This window comes from Heteronotia binoei, chromosome 2 (genome assembly GCF_032191835.1).
Source record: "Heteronotia binoei isolate CCM8104 ecotype False Entrance Well chromosome 2, APGP_CSIRO_Hbin_v1, whole genome shotgun sequence".
NCBI classification, from domain to species: domain Eukaryota; kingdom Metazoa; phylum Chordata; class Lepidosauria; order Squamata; family Gekkonidae; genus Heteronotia; species Heteronotia binoei.
In genome coordinates, this window is record NC_083224.1 from 174,513,155 (window position 1) to 174,539,210 (window position 26,056).

Below are 26,056 nucleotides of genomic sequence, written 5' to 3' on the forward strand. Positions count from 1 at the left end.
TCCATTGTTCTCGCCTCTATCCCTGGGATGCCGCCCGCCGATGCAGCCGCGAGTGAGAGAGAAGCGGCGGACGGCAGAGCGCTGGCTGCGGGGCGGGAGACCATGCCGGGTGGCGCCCTCCGAATGGAGCCGGGTCGGGCTGCTGCCGGGCAGTGACCGCTGAAGGGGGCGGCTCCTGGGGGGGGGAGCGGCAGAGCGGGCTGGGCTGAACTGACCGAGGGGGGCTTCGGCGGCTGACCCCCCAACCGCAGAGGGCGAGAATGGAGCCCGGCGCTTCTGCAGCGCGGCCGTCCAGCGAAGGAGCGGATTCCTGCTTGGAGCGGCTCAAGAATTCTCTGCCGGGACCTGCCGACTTGGCTGGGGCGGCCAGCACGCTGGAGAGGATCCTGAGAGAGTCGGTGTGTCAGCTGCAGGGCTGGCTGCGGGTCTACGGTGAGGAAGGAGAGGAGAGCCTCCCCCCCACGCCCCCTTTCCAGCCCCTCTCCCCCCCCCCCCAAATCTCCATCTCTCCCCGCTCAGTTCACCTTTGGTCTCCCTCCCCAAGTGGCCAAATGCCGGGGTGTGGGTGGGTGGGTGTGTGAAAAGGGGCTTTCCCGTCCCTCCCTTCCTTGCAAGGGTTGACTATGCCTTCTGGACTCATTGTAGTTTCTGCGTTGTTGCAAGGGCAGCCCCGCATAGAGTGTTGCGGTAATCCAGTTACAGAAGCCGACTCTTATCTTATCCCGGTTGGATTCTCCGTTCGTCTACATGCACCTACTGGAATGGTCTTGGGTTAGCCATAGCTCTCGCAGGAGTTGTCCTTGAAAGGGTAGCTTCTGTGAGAGGCGCTGTCAGCCCAACCGCTTCACAGGATGTCTGCTGTGTGTGTGTGTGTGGGGGGGAGAAGATATAGGAGATTGTAAACCGCTCTGAGTCTCTGATTTAGAGAGAAGGGCGGGGTATAAATCTGCGGTTGCCGCCTCCTCTCCTTACCCACCCCCTGACCTTGGGCAGGGGAGAACCACCAGCCGCTGCTTTAAAAAAAAAAAAAAATCCCACTCTCCATAAGCAACACGCCCCCCTCCCGTCTGTGCGTAGACATTACCGTGCCGCACCTTGCAACACCAGCACTTTCTTTTTCCCCCCTACAAGTACTTTCGCTGGTCTTGAAAATAGATATATATTTAAATGTAAGCATATCGTGTTGGTTTGCCAGCCGGTCTCCTCTCCCGAGCCCATGAAGCTGCCTTATTACAGAGTCAGGCTATTAGTCTGCCAAGGTCAGTATTGTCTAATGACATGCAGGGTCTCAGGTGGAGATCTTTCACATCACCTGCTACCTGATCCTTTTAACTGAGGATGCCTGGGATTGAACCTGGCACCATCTGCATACAGAACAGAGACTCTGCTACTGAGGCATTGTATCTTACTTTTTACACAGAAAACACACACGCTCTGAAGCCTTTGCATTCTTTCATCCTACAGGTGTTTCATAGGGTCTGATAGATCCATTTGTCGTGCTGAGAGTAAAGCACTTGATATTACAGATCTTATACATATATCCTTCCAGTTTTAATGCCTTTGGATTGTCAATAGCATGTTTTTCATTGTTTTCTGTTCTTGCTGATGGGGAACCCTAGCCTGTCTTTGGCACTGCCCCGCTGTCGGGGAAGGGGGAGAAGCCATGGCTGATCAATAGAGCTTGACACGCTGGAGACCCCCATTTCAGTCCCTTGTGTCTCCAGTTGAAAGGATCAAGTGTTAGGGTAGGATGAAAGACCACCCTGGAGAGACTGCCAGTCAGGCAGGGTAGGCAGTAAATAGTGGTGGGGGAGAGACAGCTTGTCTCCATGGTAGAACATCTGTTTGGCATGAAGAAGGTGCCAGGTTCAATCCCTGGCATCTCCAGCTAAAAGATCTTGCAGTAGATGATGTGAAAGATCTCTGCCTGGGACCCTGGATAACTGCTGCCAGTTTGAATAGATGATACTGACTGTAGTGGATCAGTGGTCTATCCAGTATAAAACAAGTGTCATGTGTTCAGGCAGATGCTTTGTGGTCCCATGCCCAATCCTTGGTATCTTCAGATGAAAAGAACAGGTAGTATTTCAAATACCTTTAATGGCATATCAGTAAAATACTTGCCAAGATAAAACAGGAGCAAGAAGGGACTACAGAGATAACAAAATAAGGCAGATCATACAGAGAGATTATGTCTATCTTTAACTGCTTCAGCCAAGAATTTGGTCACCAGAGCTATGAATGTTTGTGTCAGTAAATATTGTATTCTGTAGTTGTTGATACAATGTTTAGGGTATAGTGGAGAAGGACAGGTAGTAAATTATGTAAAAGACTTCTACCTGAGACTTTGGAGAGCTGTTGCCAGCCAAAGTGGACAATACTGACTTTAGCTGGCCAGTGGTCTGTGTGTCTTCTCCATTTCATTATGTTGGTATTGACAGCATCTTTTGGAAGCAAGTGATGTTGTCAGACCATGATCTTGTATTTGCCTTTGGGTTGCCTGTGAACCTCAGTCCCTGACCTGAAAACCACCTTTTAAAACACCCTTAAAGGATAGCATTGTCCCAGTAAATTTGGTGGGTGGGTGTGTCTCTGATGCCTTGCTGTCTTGCAACCTGCCAATAGGTTCCAGTCCACCATTTGGGAGTTACTGCTTCATAGGTTCCTGGTTGTTGCCTGATTTGGAATCTCTCATTCTTGCTCAGCCCGTTTTCAGCCAGCTGTTTTGCATCTGTTTGTATCTGCCTCAAGATTTCTATTGTACATCTTCAAATATTAATCATGCAATAATAGTTTTTCTGTTCTGCACCATGTTTCTGAAAGGAGTCGTGACATCCGGTTTTGAAGAAGTATCTTGACATGGTTGGTGGGGATAGACCCTGGTTTAAAACACATGTTCTACTGGCAGCCTCTTGTGTATGAGCTTCCTTTCTTCCTGTGACGATAACTGTGTTTCTTCATTTCTCTCTGTCTCTATGACATTCTTCTTCAGTGCAGGTATGCAGCTGTGTCTCAGAACAAGGAATGTTCCTTGGAGTACCTATCAGGAGGGGTTAAAAATGATGAGGCTGTACTTTGCCAAAAGGAAAAAAAAAATCTTAAAGTAACTTCTTGTGTGTCGAGGGTGGTGGTGTCCACCTCCTGGCATGGCCTCTTCCCATTGTCTTTTCCATTCCTTTAAAAAAATGGTCTCTGTTCTGTCGTGTTAGCAGGAAAAAATAACCCCATGGATTATGTTTCAGAATGTGGTATTGTTTAGTTGTCACTGTCAAATCTCTGGGTGGCTATTCCATCAGCAGCAAGAATGAAAACTGATGAACAGACAAACCTTTTTCATGTTTAGGTTCACTCTGAACTTTGGGGAAAATTGCAACCATGATTGAATCATTCCTGGGTAAAGACTTATGACTAATCTCAGTTTTAAAGCAGTTCATTATTTTTAGATGTGTAGGCTTTTTTAAAAAAAAAAACCCTCTACAACCTATAAAATGTGCTGTCAGGAAATGCTACCCTGTGATTATTTGACATATGTTAAAATGTCAAGATGATGTTGGCAATTATTAGCAAGCTTCCCTTTGTGCTAATTCTGTAAAAGTCAACTACTGGATGCTCAATTGAAAGCACCCCAGGATCTAGCAAAATGCAGAGAGGTGGTATGCGATCATTCTGTAATCTGTATTTAAACACTTGGTGCTTGCTAGAGAGGAAGAACAGGATGCAGTGTGAATAAAGCTTCATTTCTCTTCCCCCCCCCCTCCCCGCCAGCTGGATTCTGGATGACTATTAATGAGTTTCTGGAAGCCTGGAAGATACTGACATTGTTCATCATGTGGTTCAGTACTTACAGACTTGCATTTGGTCGGCGTCCTTATTTATAGCAAAGGTTGATGAGAGCTGGGGAAAAGGATGTTAAATTCTTTAGCAATCTGGCTGATGTACAAGACTCAATGTTATTTCCTATTTCTTTCTCAAACACTCCCTGGTATGTAACCTCCCAAAATAAATCTGTATCAGTACGCCTTGCCTATTCCCAGGCTCAGTTTTTGTTTTATTTTATTTTTTTGATCACAGTGTGTACTTTGCTATAAAAATGTATCATGACTTAGCCTTAAAGTCAGTAATTCAAGACAGAAAATGCAGAAAATTGGACCGGGGGGGGGGGGGGAATAATTCTGCAGCTTTGCTTTACATTGAATTTTGTTCTTCATCAAGGGTGGCCATACTGTGGCTCAGGAGCCACATGTGGCTCTTTCACGCATAATGTGTGGCTTTCAAAGTCTCCATCACCCCATCAGCCAGCTTGGAGAAAACATTTCTCTCTTTAAATCTCTTAGCCAAGCCAAGCCAGCAGCTTGGAGATTGCATTTAAAGTTAAAGTTGCTTTCTTTCCACTCCTCCCCCCTTCCTTCCTTCCTTCCCTCAAACATCTGACATTCATGTCTTGCAACTGGCAAACATCTGACATTTATTCTCTGTGGCTCTTACATTCAGCAACTTTGGCCACCTCTGTTCTAAATCATATGCTGCGTAGTTTAACTTCATATGTACCCTGCTTTTCTCCCCAGTGAGGACCAAAAGTGTGTCCTAAGATAAAATTCTCCTCCATTTTATCCTTGCAATAACCCTATGCGGTAGGTTAGGCTGAAGGAGTGTGATTGGCCCGAGGTCACCCAGGAGGTTTCCATAGCAGTGTGAGGATTCTAACCTGAGAGTCTCAGATCCTAGGGTGAAATTCTAACCCCTGCACCAGCCCAGCTGTCCCTACATCACACTCTACTTTGTATCCAAGGGAGCAAGAAGTTATTGCGTTCTGTAGCAGTGAAATTTGCTAATTGAAAACTCCAGCACTTCAGGGTTGCTGGGCCTAGTGGCTGCTAAAGTACAGACAGGTGTTGTCGCATTGGTTCCAGACAGTGAGAGAAATTAAAAAGGTAAACTGATATCTTTTATTGGGCTAGCTTCTGTTGGTGTAGGAAACAGTGTACTAATCCTATGTAACTTTGTAGACACCACCTTTACCAAACAATTTTGCAGTGCCTGTTCATTATGGTGGGTTAACTTTGTTTCAAGCAAATAACTGCTGTGGAATTCTGTGTAAGACAATAAAGTGTCTATAATTAGTGACCTTATTAAGCTAAGTACAAGATAGTGGAAGTCACCCAATATTGCTTGTTGTAGCACCCCTCCCCTTCCCAGTGGAACTAAATAAAATACTGAGTTTTGTAGAAAAAGGTCTGCTGCTGAGCATTCAAAGGAGGCAGGACAAAATGTCTCTTCCCTCCTTCAGCAGAGCTGGATTAACAGTTAGACCAAGTAGGCACTGGCCTATGGGCCTCCACACCTTTAAGGGCCCCGGGCTGGCTTTTCCCTCCAGTTTCCCCCCTGCTTGCAGCCCTCTCAGCCTGCAGAAGCAGCCAGCAACTGAGCAGCTCTTTGTTCGACTTGCCTGGTGCAGCTGCTGCTGGTATTGTCACCAAGTTTGCCTCTCTCTGCCTCTCCCCCTCAGCTTAGTAAAAGGGGCTTTTAAGAGGTGCCTGCAGACTGCAGCGGTGGCCATGAGAGGTGGGGTGGGCACTCAGACTCTAATTTGCAAGGGGGCTCCCAAGATTTTGACTGTCTAGGGGCCTCCACAGAGTTTAATTTGGCACAGCCCTTCAGAAACTGTTCAAGCAGAGGGCAAGCACTGCTCTTGCCCCTGTAGTCTTCCCCCATGCAGCCTTCTCCCATAAAAGTAATGTGACTTCTTTTGTACACATTCCTGTGGGATCTTTTGCAGTTCCACAGGGTCTGTAAGATGAAGCTCTTCCACCAAGCCTTTGATTGTTAAATTCTGGGACTCCTATCTGGTCGCATATGAAATGTTATCATGTCGGACGAATTGAATTGTCTTTAAAGAGCCTGCCCCTAGATCAGAAGTATATCTGGAGATTCGAACTTACGATGGAAATCATCGTGGAAAGTTTGGTGCACTGCCATGATGAAAATAATACTGAATGCAATGGTATTTGCTGTTTTAAAGTTGTAACTGCACCTATAGTTTTAATTGGTTTTATGCTTTCAAACTTGCCTGTTGGCATTGTTAGCTGCCCTGAGCCTGCTTCGGTGGGGAGGGCGAAATATAAATAGAACTAAATACCGGTAAATTAAAAAAAAACCCAGAAGATCTTTTAGGGGCCATACAGGGGCAGAAGCGATGTGTCAACCGCTCTGTGCCCTGCTGGCACAGAGAGCTGTCGTTTCCTCTTGCCAGTTCATTGTTCTTCTGGATGCCCACTGTTCATGCACCTCAGAGGACAGCACACTGCCCTTAAGAAGTTCATCGTCTCTTGAGAGATGAGCCTGTGAGCCACTGTTTATATGTGGGGCCATTCTCATTCATTTATGAGAATGAACTTTAAGAAGTAGAGTAGTAATCTGGAGTTTCTCCTGATTAGAGGAATCGTTTGTGAGTTGGAACTGCCTTGGGATGCTTGGATAGTTGCCAGAGAGAACACAAGTTTTTCCTGGATTGTTTTCCTTGTGCGTTCGTTAGGGCTCATGGCGGAGTGGTCTCTTCCTTTCCCTCCCCCTCCAAAATACAGTGCTCGGTAAGATGGTGCGTATCCTGCTGCTTACATTATCACTGATAGGAGCATTGTTTCCTCAAGGACGCAGCAGCAGACTCTAGTCCTATATTGGCTTTTCTGTGTGTTTTGTTTTGATGTAGCCATATGCTCCTTTTGGCTATAACCAGGAGAAAAAAATATCTTGTTGGCTTTAACTGTTCCTGAGGAAACGTCAATTGTTCCTTGCCCTTCGGAGGCCTTGGGTGGTATTTACAAGCTCTGACCCCTCCTTCCCCCTTTTGCTTCTTAAAACAGAATCAGACTCTACTTGAGTGGAGCATGGGTATGATTCTAAAAATAAATGCTTTTTGAAATAGTTTCTCCCCCCTGAAATAGGGCTGCCTGTTATAAGGGACAACATTAAGAAGTGACATACAGATGGACACTCCAAAGTTAGTTACAGTGTTAAGTGTTGCTTCTGTAGTCCTCTGTGTCTCATTCCGCGATGAACTATAGTTTTGATGCTAGCATGGAACTAAAAATACCTATATAACTTGCTCGCTAAAAGGCTGGGAAAAGCACAGCGATTTTGATTTTTCCAAGTGTAATTTTTTTTGTAACCTAATGACAACAAATTATTTTTGGTCTTTATGAAAACAAAGCTGCAGAAATTGAAACAAGGCAGCAAAAATTGCTAGTTCCGCAGTTAAGGTTTTTCTTTTCTATTCTTTTCTTTAAAGTAACTTAACTCTTAAAATATATGCTTCCTTCCCTTATTCACAGGATCCTGTTTTGGGAAAGCAGAGTAATGTGAAAATAAGTTAATAAAATGTATACATCAGATTGTTTCCACACTGTTCTTGCCTTTCACAGATTGCCCTGGATATATTCCTGTACATTTAATCAAACTGAAACCATGCATGCTAGTGCACAACTAAATGTCATTTCTGGGTGTGCTATATGCTAGGGATGGCCAAATTTACTTAATGTAAGAGCCGCATAGAATAAATATCAGATGTTTTTCAGAGCTGCAAGACAAGGAAGGCAAATAGAGGGAGAAGGGAGGGAGAGTTGGAAAGAAAGCAACTTTAACTGTAAATGCCTTCTGCAAGCCAGCCAATGGGGTGTTGGGGGTTTCAGCAGCCACACAACCTGTGTGAATGAGACACATGTAGCTCCCGAGCCACAGTCTGACTGCCCCTCATATATTCTGCTGTAGATATTTACAGCATCCAGGAGCTTTTTGTAGTTAACAAAGAAGGTTGCTATCCTAGCAGAGGAAGTAAGAGTTGTGAGTGAATTTCACCTTGTGGACCACGTTACACTGGGAACAGCTAATGCTGACTGCTGCTACAAATGACTCCAAAGAGGAAGTGTATCTTGCTTGAGAAATGTTAAGTATCACTATCTTAGCACTGTGAACAGGGGAGCTATTAATATAACAGCTAAGGTTCAGTGTTCCCTGTGTGGTCATACAAATGCAAGACAGCACAGTGTATTTTGAGATGGTTGCAATTGAAAGGCACTTAGTTCCACAGCAGATTGGCTGAGAGGGGAACAGTTATTGATTTGGAATAAATTCACCTGCAACTTCTCAGACTTAGTCACTTTTGTACATCTGTGTTTAAGGAACTGCGCATTAAGAATTCATTTTGCATCTTCATGGTTTGTTCAGGGCCATTATAAGGAATCAGTCCAGCTGCAGAAACTATACAGTTAGTATCTGTAGGCATTTGCAATAATGCACCATAAAAACCATCTGCTGTGGCAGAGCAATAGTGTGACAGTGATACAAGGGAAATAGTAAAAGCTTCATTCTGGGATGTACTCTTGCTATGACCCTGACATCCCTTCCTGCTTTTTATGGATGAACTAATCTTTTCCTATCTCCCCAATTGCTTTTTGTCTTACTGATCTTGATTTATCCTAATATTTGTGTGTGCAGGTCATACGAGCCCATCTCAGTATCCTCTATAGGATTTGGTAGCATGTGAAAAGATTTGAGATTCTGACTTGCTTAAGCAACTAGCTGTGATGACCATTGCAAAGGTATCGTTGACGTTCCTGAATGTTCCTGTTCAGTCCTTTTGGATTATAGTTGACTGGGTTGTCCTGTACTGTAAATGTTATGAGGGTTAAACCAGAAATTATTTGAGCTGTAGAGCTGATGGGCCACATTATGTAGAAAAATGATTGTAAGAATAAGGTGTATTACTCTTTGGGTAGGTGGAAGAATCGTGTCCTTGACTATAAAAAGTTAAAAGTTGTTTGAAGTATCTGATGGCTCTGTTGTTGACAGTGATTACGTACCTTATCAGATTAGTGCTTGAATAGAGAATAGTGTTCTGAAATTATTCATATTACAATTATACTTCTTATAAGGATTTGCATTAATTACTTCTTTAAAACACTTGCTGGTGCTGGAAATTCTGAACCTACTTTGTGATCCTGTATCAGGGTTTTGTTAAAAGTGTTAGGTTTGTAGAAATGGCTGATAAAAGCTTAAAATGGCCGTTCTTTTAGGCAGTCCCTTTGCTTTAGCACTTAATGTCTTGCTAACTGGGACTTTCCTGCTGTAAATATGAATACAGCTTCTCATGTCAATTGATATAAGATTTGCCAATATGTATTTGCCAAATTGCACCCTGCATTCCTTGGGTACATTGGATTGAGCCTTAACAACTTATTTGCTAGCTAAGGAGTTCATTATGACCTCCAAAAAACCACGTTAGAGATCCTTGGGATCTTCTTGAACAAAAGCCCGTATAGGGTAGGGCTGCACAGAAGCGGGAAAAGAGGGAGAGTGTCCCACCACTTCAGACTTCAGAAGAATGACCTGTGGCTGTTTGTATACTTCAAAATCAGCATATGATGCAGCATTTGTGAATGTTGCTGCAACTCATAATGAGAGTAAGTACTCTAATAAGTGTACAAAAATAGCTTGTAAAATGTAGTGGGATCCTTTTAAAAAGAATAAAATGGAATTCATTATATAATGCAAAATCTTTGACTATAGAATCCCAAAGTTGGAAGGGGCCATACACACCATCTAGTCCAACCCCCTTCTCAATGCAGGATCAGCCTAGAGCTGACGGAAGAAGGAAGCACAAAATATAAATATAAAAGCAAGCACAAAATAAAGCATGAGGTTAACCACTACACAAGTAAAGGAGGGTTAAATTTGTGTCTGTCAGGAAGAGGTATTCAGTCATTAGGTTGGAAGGAAGCTGAAGATCATCTTGCTGAACTCTGCATCCTAAGACAGGAATCTCTACATAAAAGTTTGTTAAACTTCATCCTCGCTGCGCCATGGCCCTTTATATAATACAATAGGACAGAAGTCCTTGCCAGGTTCAAGAAACACTTTACTAAAAACAATATGGGTTTTCCAAACAAGTGAATGATGCTGTGTTTTTTGTGAAAGATTCCACCAACTCAAACCTTTCTAAAGTTCTTTTTAAAAAGTCTGTAGTTGATTCCATAGTTTGTGGTTAGTCAGTCTAAGGGACTTGTAGAGGGACAGAGGAGTTCTTTGTGATATACAAATGAAGGACCAGACTGAAAATTATATTGTGTACCTTTCATACATCTATTCAAACTGTCTTTACCAAGGCAATAAACCTGGGTTGACTCTACTGGCTGAATACATTTATCTGACTAGCTAGGGGCAGTTGCTGTCTCATAGGGTGTTTACCAGAAAGCATGGCTAAAATTCTGTGCCTTGAAGCAAGTACCGTATTTTTCGCACCATAAGATGCACTCCCCCCCCCCCAAAAAAAGTGGGGGGAAAAGTGTGTGCATCTTATGGAGTGAAGATACGTACCTTCCTCCGGGGGGGGGGGGGGGGCGATCCGCTGCCTCTGCCTCTGATCCCGGCGCTTCCCCCGTGCCTGCCTGCCTGGCTCCAGCTCTGACACTTACAGCAAGCGCCAGGATCGCTCCCTCCGCCCTCCGATCCCAGTGCTTGCTTTAAGTATCAGAGCTGAAGCCAGGCAGGCAGGCACGGAGAAAGCACGCCGCCTCCTCCACAGCCGGCGCTCACGAAGCGCTGGGTTTGCGGAGGGGGTGGTTGCTTCCCCCGTGCCTGTGTGCCTGGCTGGGAGACAAGCGGTGAGATCGCTCCCTCCGCCCCCCATCGCAAACCCAGCAATTCACAGGGAGCGATCTCACCACTTGTCTCCTAGCCAGGCACGCAGGCGCCGGCGTGCTTCCCCCGCACCTGCGTGCCTGGCTGGGAGACAAGCGGCGAGATCGCTCCCTGCGAAGTGCTGGGTTTGCGGTGGGGGCAGAGGGAGCGATCTCGCTGCTTGTCTCCCAGCCAGGCACCTGCGTCTAATGGTCCAGAGCGTCTAATGGACCAAAAATACGGTAGTAAGAAGGGAAGAGTCTAACATTAACCCTCTTGATTTCTTTTAGGAAAGTGCATCTAGGCCAAACATGTATTTATCAGAAGCCTGTTGATCAGGGCTGGCATCATCATACCTTGAAGTGGGGCAGTTGCCAGAGCCGTTGTTATTATTCCCTGCCCGTCCACCTCCCTGTCACCTATCTCTGTGTTCTTCTCCACCCATTTGCTTGCAAGCATTCCACCGCTCATGCTCCCAGCTTCCCAGAATCGATGGGGAAAAGCTTGCATTCTGGTGGTGCACAGCAACAACATTTCCAGCTGAATGCATGAATGTGGCATGAATGTGCCACATGAGGCACATGAATGTGTTGCAGGCATGAATGTGTTGCAGGTTGTGGGAGGGCTTGTGAGTTGGGAAAGGATACAGTCAGGCAGGAGGGACCACATAGGTGGGTGGGTTGAAAGCAAGGCACTGTCTGCCCAGGCCACCAAAAAGGACAGTGTCTGGGCACTGTCTGCCCGGTGCCCCTAAAAGGACAAGCAATATTGCTGGGAAGATTAAGGTATTGTTGTGGGTATCTTCTGAAACAAGGGCCTTTAGCTGTTTCTTTACTAGAGGATACCACTGCTGCTAGCTGCACGCTCCTAGCTGCTTCCTCTGCAAGTTATGGGAGTGTTAGGCTGAAAACAGTTTTGGAGAGTAGCCTTATTGGTCTGCATTAGAACTGGTAGATTTGAGCCCAGTAGAACCTTAGAGGTCAACAATATAAGCTTTTGAGGATCAAATCTCCCTTTGTCAGATCATGATGCACCATATCTGATTTTTAAAAGCAAGATGTGTTCTGAACAATGAGACATAGTTGCCTACCAAAAGAATAATGAAGGCCTTAATTGTTCAGTTGAACACGAATAGCGTAAGTGGGTTTTTTGTGACTAGAAAATCATCTGATGGAGGGAACTTTGACTTTCAGAAGCTTATACCATGAAAATCTTATTGGTCTCTTAAGATGCTGCTGGACTTGAATCTAGCATTACTGAAAACATTATCCTTCTTTAACAAAGCACCACCTCCTGTTTTGAGAACTGCAGATGTCAAAGAGTCCAAAACTGAACTCTGTGGGTCCCCAGGGCTGTTGCACACAAGTAACCAAGCCTTTTCTTTATTTTATTAAAATATTTTTAATTAAGTTTTATTTAATTTCAGTTTTAAAAGATTTATTCTACTGGCAACACAGTGCTCTAAAGTCATATAGCAGAATAATAACAAACTAGCTTAACGGACACATTTTCAAGACTTGCATTAGATGGCACAAACTTTAAGTCAAAGAAACAAAGGCCACAGCTGATACATTCTCTACTGTTGCAATATAAGCATATTATAGTTTGGAGCTTTAATCCATCAGAATCCAAGTTAGCCTTCTTTTCCAGGTCTTTAGTTCAATTATAGTTTTTGGCCAAGTAATATCAGGTGGTGATGACATCCAGTCAGCACACAGTTTAGCTGGAATGTTCTAGAAAATTACCTCATCACTCCTGGCCTCCTCCCTCCCATTCTGTGGGCTGCAGGTTGTCATGAGAAGCTAATTACCACTTTTCTGCTTTGGCCTTGATGATGATAAGGGCTATGTAGGCAGAGAGATCAATTAGTAACAGGGTGGAACAAGCCTGTTATCGTTCACTCCCCTTGAGTAGGGGAGCCAGAGGTGCACACACACAGTAGCATTATACACTATTCCACATATTTGGATGATCTGATTGATTCTCTTTTGTTGCTGTTGTTTGCTTGTATCACTAAGTATAGAAGTAATTAGCCTTGTGTTTTTAAGAGGATGAACTGTAGAGAACATTCAAGTAATGTTAAGCTTAATCTATATGAATTTAGAGTTCAGCTTTAATGTTGAATTTTAACTATGTGCCTAGTATAATTGCTCTTTAAAATTTCACCCAAGCAAACTTTATCTTTTTATACTTTAAACTTTTAGTCAGCATTGCATCTATTTTTAAGAAAGAGAAAAAGAAAACAAATTGAACTGACACATTCTGATACCATGATTGCTTTTATAATTTATAATTACAGATTCAGTTTAATCTAGCTGAGATTTCATTGTAACGTTTATTCCTTTATTTTACATATGAAAGTATTTATATTCTGCCTTTCTTCAAGAGGGCTGTTTTTGATGTTCATAGACGAATGACAAAACTTCTGGGCTAGTGCCTGTTTTTTTTTTTAAAAAATGTTTTCTAGAAAGGAAAGTGCACTAAATGAGCCTTTGTAGTTTTTTTATGGCTGCATCCAAAGAGATCCATTATGCATTTTATGCAAGGACGGTTTGAGTTGTAGACATGTTTCTTAGTTTATAAAGCAATGGGAATTCAAAGATTTCAGGTTTTCACGGCTGGTAACATCATTAGGGTTTGTAGAATCTTTCGGGATCAAGTGCCGTGTTCTACTGGAGAAAGTTTTCCTTCCAGACGTTTCTTTCTCAGCTGCGGAGAACATCCTCAGTGGCGTTGCAGCCGGAGCAGGCGCTCAGACCTTCTTGGCTGCTGTGCCTGCTCCGGCTGCAACGCCACTGAGGATGTTCTCCGCAGCTGAGAACGAAACGTCTGGAAGGAAAACTTTCTCCAGTAGAACACGGCACTTGATCCCGAAAGATTCTACAAACCCTAATGGGAATTCAGATTTAGGGTCTAGACCCAGTTTAGTTGGGGACTCCAGCTATTAGTGGTAGGCTGAGTCGTTTAAAAACCTGCCTGACCCAATCATTTATAGTGAGGGAAGGTTTTAACATCATAAGGGACCTGTGGTGGATATTGGGGCTAAATTTTCTCCTCCTGCTACATGCCTGAAGCTTCCCTGCTCACAGTTTCTGTGTCACATTTCTACAGGTAGAAGTGACCCCAGCTTGGAAAAAAGTTCAGGGGGGGAAGTGGTATGTAGAAAGACAAGCAGCAGCATGAGGATATTTCAGTTTGTGATCTTCTTTTTCATTGATAAAAAAAATCTAAACAACCCCACCCCAATTTATAAGTGATCGAAGAATACCTGAGTTTGTGTTTAGGGACCAATCCCTCAAGAAGTGCTATGTGAAAGTAAACTCTATTCACTGGGGCTTGCACTTCAGATCTATTATGTTAAAACATGCAGATATGGATAGCTCTCTTTTTGTTGTTCTTTTGCAATGAAACATGTTCTACTAAACACTGCAGCCTCTGTTGTGTCCAGGCAGAACTTGGATGGGTTGGTTGTGGTTACAATAGAGTAAGCATCCCAAATGTTAGTTTTCTGCTCTCACTCAAACCTTCTAGCTGCTGGTGGCTTCAGTAGCTAAGCCCTATGATGTCCATGCCCAAAGTTAAGGGCTTCCTTCTTGGAAGTGCAGCCAATGAAAACTAACCTGGGTGGCACAGACGATCTTCCCCAGGAGAGTGACCCACTTAGTTGTTAAGGCCTAGCCAAAGGTGCCACCGAGGTGACTAACAAAATAAGCATTATTACAATAATCATAAAACAATTAAACCCCAAACTAAAATACATGTTTAAAAGCACAGAAAAACAGTAGCTAAAGCATAGGTCAGGAGGGAGAGACTGTTGGCAGAAGACAATGACAGCAGGGGACAGTGGCAGATCCCTGAAGGGAGAGTTCCATAATTTTGGTGCCACTGCCAAGAAGGACCTGTCTTGGGTTGTCATTTACTGATCTCAGATACTTGAAGGAGGGCATGGGAACATCACTTTAGTGGTTGGGGTGGTTCATACAGGAGTAGGCGGCCTTCAGGTAAGCTGGTTGCAAGCTATATAGGGCTTTTTATAGCTTATAACCAGCTCCAGCACCTTGAATTGTGGCCAAAAATGGATAGGGATCCACTGTAGATGGGCCAAGATTGGAGTGATGTGGTCCCTACAAGCTACTCCATTCAGCATCCTGGCTTTAAAAGTCATGTATATGACATTAGCTCCTAGGCGACCTTGGGTAAGTGTGTGTGTGTAAGTGCCATTAAGTTGCTTCAGACTTATGGTAACCCTATGAATTAATGACCTCCAAAATGTCCTCAAACTAACTGTTTTGTTCCTGTCTTACCAGCTAGGCTGTAACTTCCTTGATTGAGTTGATCCACCTCATGTTGGATCTTCCTCTTCCACTTTTCCTAGCATTATTGTCTTTTCCAGTGACTCTTGTCTTCTCATAATGTGAATGAAGTACAATCAGGCCTCAGATTCAGTGGGAGCTCACAGGAGCACAGCTCCTGAACCTTTCTGAGAGTTCCACCTCCTTGTCCATTGAATAGTAGGTGCAGCTGCATAACAATCCCTGGATGAGCTCCACTACCTATTTTTCTACAAAACGACCCCTGAGTACAATAGTTTCAATTCAGTCATTTTAGCTTCTAGGGATAATTCAGGCTTGATTTAATATAGAACCCAGTTCCTTGGGTAAAACATACTGATAATTTCCTGCCCTCAGAAAGCGAACAATAGTGATTTGTCTCTTAATGTTGCGGTGATGTGGATGTGATACTTATTGGAGCACACAGCGCTTGAAATATTATGCAGATTATTAACAGATATTGTAATGAACCTTTCACAGCCAAATTGTTTCTGGAACACAGGTTCATTACTGAGCTATAGAAAAAGAAGAGGAAATTTTTGCTACGCTGTGGGAGGAAGGGATACAGAAAGCAGTTTGTTTCTTGGAGGGGATGCTTGTAGCTGAGAAAGCCTCTTTAATACAGGCTTTATTCTGCAGGCGCTGGCAGAAACTTCACTAATATTCGTTCAGCGTGCTGTGGGAAAATGGCACTTGCTTGAGCAGATGTGCTGCAGTGTCTGATAGAGATTTGCATGAGAATACAAATGCACCTCGAAGTTTCTGCCTTCTTTAATGATGGAAGAGGCACTTGCCGGCTTTGATCTGCATACAGTTTTTGCCTTTTCAATCCAGCTGCTAGTGCTGCGGTACTTCTGTAGACAAATTTTCTCTGAGATAGACATTAGTTATATTTTAGCATTGCATCATAAGGGTGGATGCACAGATGCATTCCATTTCTCTTTTGGCCTCTTTGCCCAGGGAGCTGTCAGGACAGGCGAGTCATGAAATTATACAAGCTAGGATGGTTGGGTGAACATCTGAAAGGCCTTATTCAGATAATTGGTGTAGCTAGCTGGGTATCTATCATGTACTTTGATTGGCAGCACTTATCTAGGGTCCAGGGTAAAAAGTCAAACCCCCAGCACCAGCTTTTTGAGATCCTTTGGCTGGGGATGCTATGAATTGATTTCAGACCTTTTGCATGCAAAACATGTGCTGTTCCATATAGCTGTAGCCCCTTCCTAGGGGATCGCTCTCTCTATAGTACTAGACAGGGGTGGAATTCTAACAGGAGCTCCTTTGCATATTAGGTCACATGCTCCTGATGTAGCCAATCCTCCAAGAGCTTACAAAAAAGAGCCTTGTAAGCTCTTGGAGGATTGGCTACATCATGGGGGTGTGGCCTAATATGCAAAGGAGATCCTGTTAGAATTCCACCCCTGGTACTAGAAATCCGATCCCTCCCTCAAGAAACTTACAATATAAAACTTGAGGCAAGGAAGACCACAAAGAAAGGGGAAAAGAGGCAGGGATAAGTAAGCTAGCCTTGTATACTGGTTAGAGTATAGGAGTAGGGTCTGGGAAAACCAGGTTCAAACCCTTGTTCTGCCATGGAAGCTTGCTGGGTGACCTTGGACCAGTTGCACACTCTCAGTCTAAACTATTTCACAAGGTTGTTGTGAGGATGAAATGGAGAAGAAAATGATGTTAGCTGTTCTGAGTCCCCATTGAAGAGAAAAGTGGGTGTAAATAAAAACAAATTCATTTCAGTTGTGTATGCTTTTGGGTAGCATTTGAGGAATAAAGGTTGTTGTAGAACTCATTTGTATATTAGGTCACACCTCCTGTGGCCAGCATGCAAGTCCATTCAAAGACTTTAAGGCACAGAGTTCTGAACAGAGGTGAGAGTCCAAAGTATGACAACAGAAGACCAGAAAGGAGTTCTTTAAGGAAAATATTGTACATTTTTTGTACTAATCAAGACAAGAGGTGGCCAGACCATGAAACAGAAGATGTCATAGAGGTGCAGAGAGAAAGCCAAAGCTTCAGAGTTGGGAAAATATTAGTTGAGTTTGAGATAACAATGAGCAGGGCTTTTTTTTTTTTTTTTAGAAAAAGCCCAGCAGGAACTAATTGGCATATTAGGCCACACACCCTGGCATCACCATTGTTTCATACAGGGCTTTTTATAGGAAAAAAAGCCCAGCAGGAACTCATTTGCATATTAGGCCACACACTCCTGATGCCAAGCCAGCCAGAACTGCATTCCTGCTAAAAAAAAAAAAAAGGCCCTGGCAAAGAGACATCAAAGTGGAAGTATTGGGCAACTGGTGATGTTTCAGTTGACTGGAGAAAAGGTCAGGAGTAGAGAGTGACCACTCAGGATATGCTGTCTGTGGTAAGCTTTCAGCTGGGCAGTATCTTGAACTCCATTTCTACCATTACGCTGCACTGGCCACCTCTAGGTATACTTATACAACGAGGTGTATCCTACCATCCCACTCAGTCCCTCTGTCTTAAAGGGCTATTTCATTGGAGGAAGAAACACTTAAGTTCATAGAAGGCTACTTTGAGGGGCGGGGGGGGGGGGTAGATCCATCCCAATATGATATATTGTTGTGTAGAAATTTTAAGTTTAAGATGATATAGGAGATATTTGTGCTTAGCAGTAGGATTTGGAGTTAATCTAGAACATTTCCCTGGAAGGACCAGAAAAAGAAAAAGCACAACTTTGTCTATAAGAGCAGACCTGGGTGAAAAAGGAACACAGAGATAGCAATAGCATCCAGCATGGGATCTGAATGGGGAAGTTTTGATGTGCTTTTCTTTCAAGAAACTGCTTTATAATGTGTCTGTCAAGGCCCATATTGACTTCTCTGACTGTAAGTGGCTCTCCGGGTACTCAAACAGAGGTCTTTCATATCACCCGGTCCTCGTAACTGGCAACTGAATATGGGACTCTGTGTATGCAAAGCAGAAGCTCTACACTGAGCCACGACCCCATGCTTTTGAATATAACACATGGGCCGAGTGTCGACAGAGTTGCAGTTCAGGTGCTGCATACAAATCTGTTTGTTTATTATAGGCTCTGCTCTGGTTTATTGTTGGATTTGTGCACTCCTTTTCTCTTTCTGTCACGCAGCACACAGAGATTAATGACTGAAATCTTCAGCTGACTGGTGTTATACAAAACAAAGTTTGAGTCCAGTGACACCTTTAAGGCCAACAAAGTTTTATTCAAGGTATAAGCTTTCTTATGCACACACGTCTTCAGATACAATGAAATGAAAATTGCCAGTCCATCCATACAGGTAAAGGGTGAGTAACAGTGTAATGTGGTGTCTATGCATCCATTGTGTATTTTTACCATAGTGTCAAGAAAATGAAGAAGATATTGGATTTGTACCCCACCCTTCACTCTGAATATCAGAGTGGCTTACAATCTCCTTTACCTTCCTCCCCCACACAGACACCCTGTGAGGTAGGTGGGGTTGAGAGAGCTCTCACAGAAGGGCTACGGCTAACCCAAGGCCATTCCAACAGCTGCATGTGAAGTGGGGAATTAAACCTGGTTCTCTCAGATAAGAGTCTGTGCACTTAACCACTACACCAAACTGGCTCTCAATATATTTCTTGAATAGATTGATTCATTGTCAGGTTGATGGTAGAGTAAAAATACTTGAATGCCTGGTGGAATATCCAGGGCCTCTTTACCATATGTCCAAGGCAATGAAAATGCTATTGATGTATTAAGGTATAAAAGAGGTATGAGTGGGTTATGGAAATGTTGTTCCAAGTCAGCCATAAAGATATTAACATACTGTGGGGCCATGCAAGTACCCATAGCTGTACCATTGATCTGAAGGAACAAGTTGTGGCATTTCCCTGCTTTTAGCCGCCTCCAGTGTGCAAGCTCTTGATATCCAGTCTATCTGGATAATGTCTCTGCTGAAGAAAGATCCAAGATCCCCTTGTCTGATGAAGTGTGCTTAGAGAGCACATGAAAGCTTACGTTCTCAATAAAACTTAGTTGGTCTTAAAGGTGAACTTGACTCCTGCTTTGTTCATCTGCTGAAGAAAATTTTCCTTAAGCAGCTTTTACTTTGTAGGGATCATTGACATATGCATAGCACAGTTAAGTATGTTGTAAGTTGTAAAAATATTAATTTAGGAGACCTGGTTTTCATTTCATTTCCTTTCATTGATTTTGTTTTTAGTTCTTTTCATTGCAGTTTCCATATGATGGGTGTGAAGCATCTGACCACGATTTGCTTCCTTTAAAGTTTGCGCATTTGGTGCACGTTCCTTTGTCATGGGTATTTTGGAGGAATTGTGGGCTGGTTTGATGTTTAATTGTGACTTTAGTTCCTGTTTCTCTTTTTAAAAAACAACAACATTTTCCTGGAAACGTTTCTCTGGATTTTAGCTTCATGGATAGTGTGCTTCTCAGAATACTTGACAAAATTAGTTATGAGAACTGGTGCAGTAGCTGGTTTTTTTCCTTGTCACTTGTAGCTGTTTTATGACAACCGCATAGTATGGGTTTTCAAGATCAGAGATGTTTGGAGCTAGTTTGTCATTGCCACCTTCTGCATAACAACCCTGGTCTTTCTTAGTGGTCTTCCATCCAAGCACTAACAGGGCCAACCCTGCTTAGCTTCCAAGATTTTACAAGATCAGGGTAGCCTGGGCTATCCCGGTCAAGTTGCTATAGCTATAGGCTGAAAATAGACATGAAGGCAACACTAATGCATACATGTGTTGAAATACGGAACTGTCATGATGGCGTAGAAAGAAATTCTACAAAATCATTGTGAGTTGAACTTCTCCAATTTAACAGGCTAGTCGTTCATGTTTGGACAACTCTTCTGCTGTACTTTATTGGCAGGAGAAAAATAATAATTAACAATAGTAATTTTAAATTATTTAGTTAACTAAAAAAAAAAATCACACTATGTAGTATATATGTTCCTGTATTTATGAGGCTACACTCATAAAGATCTCAAGATCTTTGTAGTATTCTGTTCAAAGTTTCACTTACATTTGTACTACTCGTCTCTCCCTCTTCACACTTAGTGCATAACATCTCCTCGTTATCCAGATCTATTCTACCCCAAACACTGAACTCCTTGAATTTTAGCATTTAAGAGGTAAAGGATTGATTCTGTGTACATAAATTTGCAGAGGAACAATTGGACTAAGGTATCTTTCTCAACTCTGTATGTTTATTTTAAAACTAGGAATAGGGCCCATCATGAAAAATACAATGGGCTCGAGAAAGAGGGTCTGAGCAAGTGCACCCCTGCCGTCCTCCCAGCTACCCAAGTGAAGGCATTCACAACCCCTCCCTACCTCAAGGGGAGCTGCCTTCTGCCATCTGGAGAGCAGCTGTAATTCTGAGTGATCTCCAGTCCTCACATGGAAATTGGCAACAGTAGTTCCCCTGAAGGAAATGGGTGATTTGGAGGGTAAAGTCTATGGCATTGTACCTGTCTGAGGTCCTGCTCCTCGTCAAGGCCCACCCTCTCCATGCTTCACCCCTCAAATCTCCAGAAATTTCCCAACTTGGAGCTGGCAACTGCTAAATCACACTGGCTATCATAGGAGGGCTGCTGCTGAACTGGAGCAAGCAGTCAGGCCTAGTTAAGTCATGCCAGTCAGGTGGCATCAAGTCATCCAGAGGGTGCTGCCAGATCTAGGGTAGCCAGCCTTCAGGTGGAGCCTGAAGATCTGGGATCACAACTGAACTCCAGAGAACAGATCTCTTTCCCCATCCTGGAGAAAAAATACTGCTGTGGAGGGTGGACTCTGTGGCATTATATTCTGCTGAGGGTTCTCCCTTTACTGCCTAGCAACAGCCTCTGGCTAGCAGCTTCCCCAGTGGCCCAATCCTCATCTGTCATGGGGCGAGACTGAGGGGAGGAGGGAGGGAGTGACAGGAAAGATACGGCCGCCATGTCCTCTGAGGAAATGCCTTGTGAGGCCGCAGCAGAGAGGCAGCCCTTTCTGAGGCTGGTTGATGGAGAGGACACAGAGAAGCATCGGAGATGTGTCTGTCTCTTAGGTAAGACTATTTTGGTGGTTTGTTCAGTGTTCCTTGGCTTGCAGTAGGTGAGGGACAGGGGAGTCAGCCAATGGGAACCCAGAAGTGATGACTGACACATGATTGGCCAGTGGTTTATGGAGCGCAGGCATCAACCAGTGGGAGAGCTCTTGCTGTTAAGAAGAGGCATGTTATCTCTGCATACATAAATTCACAGTTTTGAGAACTGCAAAACCAAGCATCTGTGATGGTATTTTGTAGATGGAAATATTCTTCCAGATAATCCTTTGGGAGAGCATGACACTGGGGCCTGATTGAATAAATTGATAGAATTCATTTACAATTTTTTTTAAAAAAAAGATGGCTTGATTATACAGTCTCATACTGCATAATTAAAAATTAATCCGGGTTATATTGTATCTTAAATAGAAGTAAAAAAGAGTAATTGTTCAGTATTACCTTAAATACTAACAACATTTGTTATAGGGTTCCAACCTGGATAGCCCAGGCAAACCTGATGTTGTCAGATCTTGGAAGCTAAGCACGGTTGACTCTGATAAGTACTTGAATGGGAGACCTCCTTGGAATACCAGCAGTTGGGGCAGGGTCAGGCTTTATCCAGCCACCTCCCTGAATATCCTCCAGGCCCCCAGTAGGGGTCAGTCACCAGAGGTTGCCAAGACTTCCAGGTGCAGACAAGCATAAAATACAAAAAAAAAAAAAAATTGTGGTAGGGTATGAGTTTTTGTGAGTCACTGCTCACTTCTTCAGATACAGCTGAAACCTGAGTCCAGCTGTCCTTCTATGTTGGAGTGTGCAAATGAAAATAGCAGGTATGAGTCAGTATCTTAAATAGAAAGCTATCTTTAGATAGATTTTTCCTCAAAAAGCATTTTATCAAACAAGATCCAGTTTAAAATTTTTAATACCCCCATTTAAATTAAAAAGTCCAGTTTAAATTTTTGAAATCCGTTTAAAATAAAAAAGTAAATAATTTTATTTTTTCCCACCCTGGAGCCAACACAAATGGTCTCTGTATGGGAAGGTGGAAGGTGCCATCAAGTTGTAGTTGACTTAAGGTGCTCCTGTAAGGTTTTCAGTACAAGAGATGTTCAGAGGTGGTTTGCCTTTGTTTGCCACTGCATAGCAAACCCTGGACTTGCTTGGTGGTCTCCCATTCTAAGTGAGAATAAGGGCTGGCCCCGCTTAGCTTCCAGGATCTGGCAAGATCCGGCTAGCCTGGACCCTCCAGATCAGGGCAATTTCTGCATTAGTAAACTGTAATTGTTCTAATTTAGGGAAGCAGTTCCATGATATTATTTTCTTATGTAGCTAACAAACACTTAGCTGGTTTCTTTGAAAATGTAGCTGCAAAATGAAGCAATATTTGTCTTTATTTGAGGAAGCAGAGATGCAAAAGCGACGCGAGAGCAGCTGTAGCATCCGATAATGTTTTATGCCTATTTTTTAAACCTGCCTGTTTGCAAAGGTTAAAGATTGGAGTGCTTTGTCATATGTGCTGAAAGCGTGTCTGTGCTAAGGAGTTAAAAAGTTAGTACTCTGCTGGTTTGTACTTTATTCTGGATGCGTTTTATACCTCTAGTTCTGTGACATTTCACCTAGTATATTTTCCTCTGTTGCAAAAACAGAATCACATCTTGGGCAGGGATTCTCCTGACAGAAGTACTTCCTACGTGCCTGTCATCCTTTGGAGGCATTTGGGATCTGGTGCCAGTGAGCAGCATGCTGTAGATTCAGTTCATTTTAACTGAAGACTGGGCTGACAGCAGTTTTCTGCATTGGTTAGCATTCTATGTATAAGACTGCACAGAGCAACCAGTTCTCATGTGTCTTATGGGCAAACAGGAGGCTTGCTGAAGGGCAGGTTTCCTCTCAGGGTGACTGCAGCTGAGTGTGTGTGGGATGAAGCGACTGAGGGGCTTTGGGGGGGGGAGTGATGCCTTGATCATTTGAACAAGCTGAAAAGCATCCTGGTTAGCCATCAATCTGTGCTTCCTGACAAGATAACCATGCATATTCAGCTGCTGTTAGAAGACTTTCCTTCTCACAGTGATGCATCTGGGAATGGTAAATATGTTCACCTCTTGCTGTGTTTGCCAAGGAATCTGTAAATACTTCGTTGGTAGCCCCTTTTGTGGATTGTCAGTAAGACACAAAGCTGAGAGGTCCTCGTGCTGCTTAGCAACTTGCCATCAGACCAGGGGTGGATGCTGGTGACAAATTGTCATTGGATTGGAAGCTTTCGGACACAGGGGTACTTCTTAAAAGTCTAGTACTTCTGGACTTCTTAAAAGCAAGTTTCAGCAAATGCCTGAAGACTTTTGCATTAAATCTTTGTATAGTTCCCCATACTTATATGGTGGCAATCTGTGGATATATTAGCCTATGCCTTTTAGAAAATAATAAAGAGGTTACAGGTCCTGCAACACTGCTACTTTTGGATAAACTCTTAACTAATGAGGGGTTATCCAGATGTTAAATACAAGTTTGTATATATGATTCTCTCCATAGAAACAATGCAGCTTTTTTTTTAAAAAAGTGGTAACTGTATATTTAAGAGAAAGCACTGGTTTTTCATTGGTTAGATGGTGCACAACATATGTTAAACAAAACTATACTTTGATGTGTTGTTTTGTTTTTTGCGTTCAAATTGCAGCTAATGTATGTTGACCCCTCATGGGATTTTCAAGGTAAGAGAAATTCAAAGGTGGTTTGCCATTACCTGCTTCTATGTAGCAACCCTGGACTCTCTTTATAGTTTCCCATCCAGTTATAGTTTCCCATCTAGTATAAAGCTGACCCTGCTTACTTTCCGAGATCTAATGAGACTATCCAAGTTAGGACATCTGTTATGTGGCATTTTGTTTTCACAAGCATCTAGTATAAGTGTTCTTACACAATGTTGGCATGTTCCTGTAAAATACTGTTCAGAGTAAACCTAAAACACTTTGGGTGCATGGACCTCTTTTCGAATGCCGCATTGTGGAATGTTCTCAAATGCAGGTTAGGTTAATAATGAAGAAATTCTTGGTGGCTTGTACATGATATTTCCCCCCTTCCTATTTGGTATCCATTGTGCATGCTGAATACAATGTACTGTACCCTGCCACAGCAGACTTTTGGTGTTTGGAGGTATCATCCATACTATAGGCCTTTTCTGTCATCATGGCTCTTTCTCTGTGGAATGGGTTTCCTGGGTATGTGAAAGAGGGGGAGGGTACTTGGAGATACTCAGGAAGTGCTGTAATGACTTTCTGTTTGCCAGGGTATTTAATGGGGTTTAAATAGCGGGCATTTATTTCGAGGGGGGGGGGTATTTTTGCACTGTGTGTGTATGTGTGTCCATGCCCAGAAGTCATGGTGATCTGGAGACTCCTACTGGGGCATGGAGGGCGTTCAGAGAAGTGGCTTGATAGCCTGCCTGTGCCTCCATGCTCTGGTATCCCAAGGAGGTCTCCCATCCAAGTACTTGCCAGGGTTGGCCCTGCTTAGCTTCTGAGATCTGATGAGATCCAGCTTGCCTGGACTCTCCAGGTCAGGGCTAATAGTAAACATTTTGGTGGCGGGGGGAAGGATTTGGAGCTTGTTGTTTTATCTTTGGTTTTAGCAGGGGTTGTTTTAATTATTATTGTAAGCTTGAACCAAGAGGGAAGTTAGGATATAAATGTTTGAATGAATAAATAAAATATTTAGAGCCACTATTTAACAACCTGCCTTAAACACCTCAAGGATGTGTCTGTGTGATAACTAATACTTCCGGGTTCTTCCCCCTTGGAAGCTGAAAGCACTAAGGTGGGCATATGCTGCCTACATTTGCCTCTGATTTGCCTGCCTTCAAGCTATAAGGAAAATTAGTTCTGCCTCCCCAGTTGTCTAAATTTGTTTTTCTCCTTCATATTTTGAGTAAGCATGAAGTGTGTTCTGTCTAATGCACCTGGTGAACTTTACTGTTGATTATGTCAGTGAGTGACAGTGTATGTGTGTGACAGAGAACCACGTTTAGGGGCTTGATTCTGTGAATGGTAAAGGAAGCAGGTCCTGGGCCTCTGAAAGTTGAAATAGGGGAATTTCTTAAAAGCCCACCAGCCCTTTGAACATCTGCAGTGATTTAATGCTCTCTTTTTTCATATCACATTGACATTTCTTCTTCCCATAGATAAACTGTTATCTGCTTTGTGGAGTGTGGGAAGGGTGACTAAGGAGGAATATGTTTGTAGAAGTAAAGTATTCTTATAGTGCTGCTGTTTTTCAATTGTGCCACTTGTGTTGGCATTCTTTACATTTAGGGTTGCAAACTTTAGGTTGGGAAATTCCTGGAGATTTGAGGGATGAAACCTGAGGAAGGTATGGAGGAAGAGAGCCACCACCTGGAGGTTGGCAACCCTACTTACATTTGATTTTTATGTTTGTTTTTTTTACAAAAACCCCATGATATACATTGACAGAAGAACAGCTGCTTGTGGAGAAATTGCCTTGCTGGATCAGACCAATGACCCATTTAGACCACCATTCTGATTTTAACAGTGGCCAGCCAAATGCCTTAAGGAGAGTACGAAGATGCTCTCCTGGAAGTGCTGTTTGGTTTCATTTAACTGTTAGGGCTAATAGAACAAAGCAGTAGATAAGTGCACATTTAAGACCAACTAAGTTGTGTTCAGAATGTAAGCTTTCGTATGCTCTTAAGCAGACTTCATCAGACAAAATGGGAATGGCAAGCAGCAATTCTTAATATAAGTGGGCAGTGAGTTGGAATGTAGAATCATGGGAATGTTTTTAGCCGATTAAAAGAATCACAAATAGGGATCTGTGTTTGTTAGTGTTAGAACAAAGCAGGGCTGAAACAACACTGGAGGGTGTTAAAAAGCAGACTTCTGTTGTAGGTGTGAAGTGCCATAAATCTAGGTAACATTCTGGCTTTGTTAGTTTAAATAGAGGGCATGGTTTCTCAAGAGGTTATAACATCCATTATAGTTTGCCATTAGAAAAAAAGGACATTAAAATACAGTGG

At 43.1% G+C, this 26,056-nt stretch overlaps 1 protein-coding gene across 1 annotated transcript in view; it reads left to right on the forward strand.

The window, feature by feature from the left end:
• The first annotated feature begins 251 nt into the window (after nt 1-251).
• Nucleotides 252-26,056, forward strand: part of RASAL2 (RAS protein activator like 2) — a 280,988-nt gene continuing 255,183 nt past the window's right edge. Inside the window, exon 1 of the mRNA XM_060232488.1 lies at nt 252-432. Within this exon, the coding sequence (XP_060088471.1) occupies nt 261-432 (172 nt within the window). The 5' untranslated portion in view covers nt 252-260. The remainder of the gene's footprint in view (nt 433-26,056) is intronic.